At 52.7% G+C, this 9,282-nt stretch overlaps 1 protein-coding gene across 1 annotated transcript; it reads right to left on the bottom strand.

Moving 5' to 3' along the window:
• Window positions 1-4,703: 4,703 nt before the first annotated feature.
• Window positions 4,704-8,615, bottom strand: LOC119303684. Its single transcript, XM_037580823.1, has 7 exons — window positions 8,120-8,615; window positions 7,457-7,543; window positions 7,110-7,370; window positions 6,814-6,978; window positions 6,559-6,612; window positions 6,301-6,447; window positions 4,704-5,423 (listed from the first exon to the last, which is right to left on the bottom strand). Exons 1-7 carry the CDS (start codon window positions 8,261-8,263, stop codon window positions 5,046-5,048), a joined length of 1,236 nt encoding a protein of 411 aa, XP_037436720.1. The 5' UTR covers window positions 8,264-8,615; the 3' UTR covers window positions 4,704-5,045.
• Window positions 8,616-9,282: the final 667 nt, after the last annotated feature.

The raw sequence follows: 9,282 nt of genomic DNA on the forward strand, positions 1-9,282 counted from the left end.
GCATGACGAGCAGGGGATCCGAGATCTTCACCTCCAGATCCATCGACCCTGAGCTCATCCAACGCGACCCCGAAGAGGAGATGGTCATCCGGCTTGCACTTCGCTGCTCCCGGGAGGAGGCCCGTGCACAGCGCTCGGACTCATTCCATCGGGAATCCATTGCGTAAGCCCAAATGGCAATGGATCTGGTGCTAGGACAGCCGTGGCTACCTCACCGGAGGCGGTGTGGTCCATCTGGCGTCTGGACGGGTGGCAGATGTGCAACCCCTACGTTGGCGCGCCGAGGCCATGGACGCGTCGTGTGCGTCATCCGACGCAAACAATGTGCGCCATGCCCACCGTGCAGGGCAGCGGGCGTGTGAGGCGGCGGCAGTGCTCGCGGTGGTGGACATTGACGAGGCGGAGTCGCATTCTCCAGATATCGCAACCGCGTCGTGGTGGATGTCGCCAGCTTGTCCCAAGACGAATCCATCATCGATCTAACGTCCACCGGCATCCAACGGGTTCTGGGCTCCGACGAGGAAGAGTAGGGCATGGGAGACGACGGCACCCTGAGTCCCATGCCCTACTCTACCTTGCCGGTGCCCGGACCAACACTCTGGGGACTGCAACCGGCCGCCAGACATGGCCACGGCGACCGGACGAGCTCCGCTTAAAGATCGCTATGTGGCATGTAATAATATGGATTTGAGGTTTCTTATTTTAGGTATCCGGATGTGGATTGCATTATTTGAGGCGTGACCGGTCAGTGTCCGCCGACATGCCCGAACGCGTCCGCGGGCGTTTGGGGGGCCGGATTTTCCCATCGCGGTTGTAGATGCTCTAAATTCATATTGAATCATATTAAGGAACTAGGTTGCGCCTAGTGCCAAAAATGCATAAAAATACTAAAAAGATCTGACAAAAGGTAATTGAAGGGATGTAAAACCATTACCTTCCTCAATTTGGCCCCAAGATCCACAAAAACGATGCACAAATAGAGATCTCTTATGTTTTCGTGGAGGAAAGGAGGAAGATAGGGGTGAATGGGTGCCCCCCTCCCTCTTTTACCTCTTGAGGGGGCTACCGCCATCGAGCCTGGCGGTAGGCTATAATGGGTCTACAACTGCAGACCCTGCCGGTAGCCACTTGTCTATGTCCGTGAGTGTTGTGATGAATGAGGGACGTTGACCAGGTTCCTACCGTTATTGACCATGACAGCACGATGACCGCAGCAAAATGGTCAGATCCAAAGAAGAAGAAGAAAATCAGAATGATAACAAATCATGCTTTAACTTTGAAATGGTTTTGACCGATTGATGACACAACAAACTTATACTGTATGTGTGAATGCCGCGAGAGAAGCTAGAAGCTTTCAAGATGGCGTACGCTAGTACTGTGCTCACACCGGGCATCATCTTCAGAGGTGGGTAGAGCACAACGACGGTACATTAGTCACCGGTACAGGCGTACCGCTGGGCACGTGAGCGCCTCCAGCCCGTGCCTCCTCCCCCTCCTCTAGCGCATCATCATCTGAAATTTGAGCATGAATGAATGACTGGATCTGGACACGAGTGACCCCATCGGCCCATCGCCTTCCAATCCACACTGCCTTTTCCTGTTGCCACAACAGAGAAGAGAACCCACCAACACATGACTCAGAATTACTGTCCGCCCGTAGTACCATACATGATACATGTACCCCTACCAAACCAAACCAAACCAATCTTTGTTACGAGGCCGTAGATCAGTACTACTACAAGTTGGATGGCCGATCAACGAACGAACTGCTCAGCAAAAAAATGTTGCGAGGCCACACGCACCGAACCGAGCAAACGAGCCTCGCCGCAGACAGCTCGCCGGTGCCGCTGCCCTGCCACCAGCTGCCACCCGATTCCCCGTACTCCTCCTCCGCCGGAGCACGTACCATGGACCGCCGCAGTGGATGCAATGCAATACAGGTTTAGGTTTGACTGGACCGGGCTGGGGATCCGAGGCGGCAGCACATGATTCCCAGCATCTTACACGCAGAGTAGAGTCAGACATGCACATTTGATTGCGGGCGGCCAAGCTCGGACAGGACAAACAAAGCAGCATGGGCGCAGGAAGGCAAGAGGGGGACGAGCAGAGATGGCCTTGGAAAACAAACAATTCAGACCAACTTCCAGGGGCAGCGGCTTTGATCAGATTATTTACTTGCTGATGACAGTCAAATGAGGCGGTCAATGGAGGCAGCCATGGACTGTACTGCACATCCTTCTTCCTCTCCGGTTCACAAAACCATGAATATGGTATCCAAGACATGTGTTCCTGGCCAGCTTAATAATACTGCATCTGGTATGTGCAAGAAAACACAAGAGGTAAAAGCACCTCAGGTACCCTAACTTGCATGAGATGTGATGATTTAGTCCCAAACTTGTAAAATGCAACTTCACCATACCCCAACTTGCACCGGATGTGACGATTTGATCCCCGGCCTATCACAGCGTGACAAATGGCAGCCAAGTGGCTGGAACGGTCATCGCCTGCACTTTTGCAGAAAACACTCTGCTGTTTTATCTAATCAACCCACGGTACATGGCACTTGAATTAATTCTGTCTCAAAACCCCCTTTGCACTACACCAATTCAGTTAACTATTCACACTACACTGCGGTACATGGCATCATGTGAACGGCAGGGTTCCAACGGAAGCTTGCTACTGATTTATTTCAGAGTTTTCCTTTGTCCGCGCCCTTATTATGTATTGTGTGTTCATCGCTCCATTCACTCATCTGAAAAAGTGCACCGATGTTTCTCGTCCATCAAGAAAAAATGAACACTGCACGCAATACTACAATGGGGACAAGAGCCAAACTGACAGACATAGCGCGCGGCGACTGCTTTCTGGCGAAGAAACAGTACCGACCAAAGAAGCTATCCAGCTGTCCATCATCTTCTTGCGCAAGTTGAAGAGCTGGGGGGGTGAGCCGCTCCGCCATGAAACTTTACAAAAACTTCGTCGGAATCGGGGATTTCTCCCGTCCTGCAAGTTGGGATGTGTTTGGTTCGTCAGAATCATCATCTTTTTGATTGAGCATCAATGCACGCGCACCACACATCAAGCATGCCTCAACAGCAGGCACCACAACCGTGCATATAGCAGCAGAAAGTACAGTAGCAGGAAAACTACACAAAGCGCAAAACACACGATGGCAAACTGAAGAGAGAAATACTGATTCATTGTCTCACGCATCCACCAGCGGACCAGCCCCATGCACGTGGCCGCCGCCCCACCCTCAATCACCAGCGCCGCGTCTCCTTAGCCCGAGCCGCCTGGCTCCTCGAGATATAGCCGCCGCGCCGCCTGCCTCCTTGAGATCCAGCCGCCGGCCATCTCGAGATCCAACCGCGCCGCCGCCTCAAACCCCGTCCTTCATCTCCAGTGTGCACGAGCGAGAGAGACGAGCCCGAATAGTAATGGGAAAGTGAGGTTTCACGTGTTCGGGAGGGGGTATGTACTAGTAGTATCTTCGCTATGGCATGTCGACGTTGTTGTTTTTTCACTGCAGGCGGCCGCCAGCCATGGACGTGGACATGGCGGAGAGCAGGTTGGCCCCGGCGCGGAACCCGTCGGCGCGGTTGCTGCACCGAGGGGTACGGAGCCAGCGCCCTGCGTGCCCAGTGTCCGCTCCCCATGCGCTGCGCTGGCACGTTTAGCATGCGCCTAGAGCAACCGCTGCCGACGGGCGGCTGGGACGCGGGCTTGGTGCTGCCGGTCGGGGCCTCCGCTCCTTGTGCAGGCTGCAACGGAACGAGCCCGGGTGGTTCCTCGGGGAGCACATGCAGGACCTGCGGATCTTGGCGCCGCCGCCTGAGGGGGAGGAGGGGGGAGACGTGACACTGACCGACTTGACGGTGAGCCGCCGGCGGAGAGCTTGACTCGGGAGAGGGAGGCGGAGTGGTAGCTGGGAATGGGGCTCAAAAGGACAGGGCCGCTGGGCCGAGATGCAGCCGCCGTTGCCATGATGAGAGATTGGCGAGGTGGAGCAGTTGGGAATCAGAGAGGAGTGACTTTGGTATCTCAGTTGAGCTCCGGTGATTCGCTGCCGGTTTCGGTTACCAGAGATGCGAGTTGAGACAGAATTAATTCAAGTGCCACGTACTACGGGTTGATTTAGATAAAACGGTAGGGTGTTTTGTGCGAAAGTGCGGGCAACAACCGGCACAGCCACCTGGCTGCCACTTGCCGCGCTGTGATAGGCCGGGGATCAAATCATCACATTCGGTGCAAGTTGGGGTATGGTGAAGTTGCATTTTACAAGTTTGGGACTAAATCATCACATCTCATCCAAGTTAGGGTACCTGAGGTGCTTTTACCTCAAAACACAAACAGTGTATTATATTCTTGCATGGAACAGCCCCAAAAAAGATCATTTCCTTCAACCTCTGTCAGCTCATGCTGCCTTGCTACTATCTTCATGCAAGGATGATCAATGAATACTACCATTGTAAACATTTAGTTGCTCGCTAGTTTTGGCGGCATCATCATGAAGAATGCACACCATTCCAGAGTTCTCAACGGGACAAAACAACCCATTGCTGCTTTCGATGCGCCATACATAGATAGTGGCATCCAAAGGAGAGAAAGTCCCTCCCAAGACCAAGAGAAACAAAAGCCATTGTATTGTTGCCCTTCCCCATGCATGGGGCCATGCCATGCATGAACCCAAGCCGGCCAGGAGAGAAAAAGAAGAGAGCCCCCCATCCAATAATAGCCACGAACAAAGACAGACAGGTGAATGAATCTACTACCACAGTATGGAAAAGGACCCTTTGGTAGGCCATCACACAACTGGTGCACCACCAGACCACACCACATGCCATGCTTCTCTTCAGAAGGCTTGATTGACACACGGGAGAAAATCAAAAACAAAAAAAGAAAAATCAGGAGACAACACCAGGACCCATTCACATGACACCTATCATCATCTAGGCCTAACAATGCAGATGGTGAACTACTACATTACACTTGCGAATGGAGCACACTTGCCTGCTTGCTCGCTCGCTCGCTCACTCACTCGTCAGTCACTGGCAGTTGGCGCTCCGGCCGGGGCCGCCGTAGTAGAAGTAGGAGCCCCAGTCGGCGTTGTTGCCGTTCTGCACGTCGTAGCAGTTGGACTGCTCCGTGAAGGTGCCCATGCCATGGGGCGCCTTGAGGTTGTTGGTGCTGTCCACCACCTGGATGTTCTTGAAGTAGCTCGCCTTGCCGAACCCCTCCTCCGGGAAGTGCCCGCTGCCCATCTGCGTCGACGTGTGCACCCCCTCCGCCTGCGAGTTCACCACCTCCCCGCCCCACTCGATCATCGACGCGCTGTCCGCCAGGTACGAGAACAGGAACGACGGCCAGTAACCCAGCACGTACTCCTTGCCAAACTGCATCCACCAGTGACCCTCCTTCGGATCCTGCTCAAGAGTAGCAATGTAGACCAATTAGAAGACATGCAGCATTATGGTATCCGACCCGGCATAACGATATATTATACAGAAATAGAATCATTAGTGTCTAGACTTCAGTTGGGGTTAGCCGTTTAGCTTCAAGAAGATGCCGACACTCATGGTGCACTAAGCAGGCCGTGAAACGCACTCATTGCCCGTGCGTGATAGAATGAAAAACACTCGACTTTCTATCTCGGCATGGCACTCGCTTGCTGAGGTGAAAGGTAGCAATGCTTCATGAGGCTTCTATTGACAAACACTACTAAGAGTAATCATCAAGGCTAAAAAAGCTTGTTGACAAAACATGTATCATAGCCACATGCTGAGCCTGAAGGGTATGTACTAAGGCCCTGTTTGGTTCATAAGTCCTAGGACTTTTTTTAGTCCCAACTTATAAGTCCCAAGTCCCTAAAAAGTCCCTGCATGTTTGGTTCCTGGGACTTATAAGTCTCTATAAGACCATATTACAACTATAAGTCCCTATAAGTCCCTCCTTGAGAGTCTTATTTCATAAGTCCCAAATGCCCACTTTAAGTCCCTATAAGTCCCTCCTGTTTGGTTTAGATGGGACTTATAGGGACTTATTTAAGTCCCTAGACCAATAAGTCTCTGGAAACAAACACCCTCTTAGATGGGACTTATAGGGACTTATTTAAGTCCCTAGACCAATAAGTCCCTGGAAACAAACACCCTCTACATAATCTTCAGAGCCAGAGCCCCAGAGTTCAGTCAAGGAGCAAGAGGAGTAAAGGGCACAGCAGCAAGTGGGCAAAATCCCCTGTGGCCTGCATTCATGTTGGTGACAATTCTCAAACAGTACTGGATGAACTGCTTCCCCACTCACCTTCCAGATGAGTATGCTGATGTCGTACTGCGAGCCGGAGTAGCCCGAGATGGGGAAGATGCTGGCCCCCATGGCCACCTCGTTGTTGATCTGGACGAACCCTGAGCACAGCATGTTGTAGCACCCTGTTGCCTGGTACGCATCACTCTACACAACACAGAACATAAATATACAGGCTAATAAGATCAACACAAGCACATGTCACAAAGAATTTCAGGCTTGATTTTCACAGGATTATGTGAAGGGAGAAAAACTTACAGTCCAGTAGGTGAACAGTCTTGTATTGTTGTCCCCATAGAGGTCCGGGCTAACCTGATGAACCAACAAACAGAAAAGAGAAAAGTTGAGGGCCCGTGACACCACCGAGCTAGCTAGAAACGGTAGGAACAGAGCTATCCATCAATCAACCGCAGCGACGGTGTGGCATTAAGTAGACAGACATGGGCTCCGAGAGCGAAGTGATCAAGCTCATGGAGCTGCATGTGGTTGGGTGATCTTATCGGTGGTACGTACCTGCCAGCCAGCCTCGATGCTGTTGAGGTCCTCGCCGAAGGAGCCCCCCAAGATCCACAGCTGGGACAGGCTGAACTCGTTGGGCTGCTCGATCTTGGGCTCCCACACGTTGATCGTCGCCTTGGCGCCGTAGTACTTCTCGCCCTGAACGTATGATATCGCGTGCTGAAAATACACAACAGTCAGAGTTCATGCTTCAGACACAGCACTAGTCAGTCAGTGGCATTTCTTCTTCCTTGCTGCCACTCAAACAAACACCGAGTGAGATAGTAGATGGATGCAATGCGTGCACGTACTTGATGGCCGCCCTCGTTGAGCATGGCGAGATCGACCGACATCGGGTTCGCCACCGTGGGCTTGTGCTTCCTGCCGTAGCGCCGCATCGAGCTCGCGCGCATCAGGTCGTCCTTCTTGGTCCTCCGGACCGGGACGGTGCCCGGTGCGCACCTGCCGTTGCGGTGCCAGAGCTGAACCATCGGCCGCTCGCCGTCGCCGGAGGAGGCCACATTGGCCTTGGACTCGTCGTACAGGCCCTCCGGGTGATAGCTCGGCCTCATCTGCAGACGCAAAAATGTTCAGCAAAAACAATGGCATCTTCTCCTGCTGCTGCTGACGCATCTGAAATCAAGCTTAAGATTGGTACCTGGATGGTGTGGTTCTTGAGGAACGGGTGGTCGAAGGCCGGCTGGTGCGAGATGTGCACGCAGTCTATGATGTCCCCGTCAGGGCTCTGCTCGATTAATTTGCAAACAAACAAACGTAAATTAGCATCCACTGACTGAAGTTTGCGTAGCATTGCAAAAGGACACCACTACTTTGGTTTGCATCCACTGACTGAAGTTTTGAGCAAGAATAAATGAAGAATGGCATTGCAAAAGGACACCAGTACTACTACTACTTTGGCTGGCATCCACGGATGAAGCTTCAGATTTTGCAGTAGGCAGGAAAGAAATTCCTCACAAAGCAGTGGGCATCTTTCTTGAAAAATTTTCATTAACCTTTTGCAAAATTCGTAAAGCGAGAAAGCGAATCGGCCCCAAGAACAAGCCGCCGGGAAAAAACAAGCCCCCGGAAAGGCCATCCTTTTTTGAATCAGGGCGTGGTAACTTTGAGCGACTGGAGCAGCCAAGAAGTGCGCCCGTTGAATCAATCTCGCCCAAATCCCCCCAAAAAATGCAGATTGAAACGGACACCGGCTTTGACCAGGAAGGAAGGGAGAAAATAAATCCCCATTCAAATCTTGAGAAGAAGAACGGCACAAGAGGAATCTAGCTATTAGCTCGTCGGAGTGGACGCACGCACGTACCTCGATGCTCTTGACGGCCGGCTTGTTGAGGCGCTTGAGGTGGCGGTGCATCCGGGCCTCCGGCGACCTGGCGGCGGCCGCCGCCCCACACGAGAGGCACATCACCGCCGCCAGCAGGCACGCGACGACGCGCGCAGCGGCCATAGCTCCTCTCCTCTCTCTCCCTCTCTCTCCTCCACCGCTCCTCCGCCCCTCAGACCCCTCTCGCCCGCCTCCGCGCTCCGGCCGAAGCTTCAAGAAGAAAGAACCCCCTCCTCCTGCCGCACCAGAGACGCCCCTGCCCGCCGGCGACCCACCGCCGCGCCGCCTCCGGGGACCGGCCTGCGGATTTTGAAACAATGCGGGGGTGGGGGTGCGGAGCGGTGGCACACTCTCGGGCGCCACGCCGTCTGAGCTGGGGAGTAGCGCGAGGTTTGCAACAAGTGGGCAGTGGAGCGAGGCCGCGGCTGGCAGTGAGTGCGCTGCGGTGTTTGTTTTCTTTGCGGGGATGGGAAGAGGCCGTCCGTCCGCCGCCCAGTCGAGCTCGCACGCTGCGGCTTTTTGCGGGCCGCTGGACGGAAATGCCCCTGCGGTACGGTACACCATTCGTAAATTGCTCCGGGGCTCCGGGCGAGCCCACGTCGGACGCAGCCAGCCCCCACTGGAATGTGGGCCCCAGCGACAATTTTCTGTATGTTCGATGAGTAAATAGATTTTCCAAAACAAGAAATGGTTGTGTTGATGAGCAGTAGCCTATATCTTTGTTAAAGATATGGCATCTGCTTTGCTGTGGACGCAACATATTGATATGCTTGGCAAATGTCAAACCCTAAAATACAAAGGTTGCATACCGAACCTTGTTTCCTCAACGCAGGAAAGAGCCCAACTTTGTTATGATATAAGTAGTAGTACTACTTCGTCGGAGTGATGAGAACATGCACACAAACCGCGTTCAATGGAGAGAGAAAAAATGATATGAATGTCGTTGATATATAAACCAATGCAACATAGCAAATCAAAAATTCCAACTAAAATAATTATCAAACCAAATAAGATTGGCATAAGCAGGATTTGATGATATAGTAGCATGACATTTGTTGGACCTATTTTGTTGTGCTACTAGTCAACGTGAGTTGCTCCAAAATAAACAAGTACGGAGTACTAGGTTTTTGAAGGTTCTAAAG

The sequence above is a fragment of the Triticum dicoccoides genome, chromosome 5A, assembly GCF_002162155.2.
Source record: "Triticum dicoccoides isolate Atlit2015 ecotype Zavitan chromosome 5A, WEW_v2.0, whole genome shotgun sequence".
Taxonomy (NCBI): Eukaryota; Viridiplantae; Streptophyta; class Magnoliopsida; order Poales; family Poaceae; genus Triticum; species Triticum dicoccoides.

Excerpts from the sequence above, each read along its gene's own strand:
- LOC119303684 (XM_037580823.1), bottom strand. The coding sequence starts at position 8,263 with ATGGCCGCTGCGCGCGTCGTCGCGTGCCTGCTGGCGGCGGTGATGTGC. Across the intron at positions 7,544-8,119 it reads CGGCCGTCAAGAGCATCGAG|AGCCCTGACGGGGACATCAT; the intron begins GTACGTGCGTGC and ends TTAATCGAGCAG. Across the intron at positions 6,448-6,558 it reads GACTGTTCACCTACTGGACT|AGTGATGCGTACCAGGCAAC; the intron begins GTAAGTTTTTCT and ends TGTGTTGTGTAG.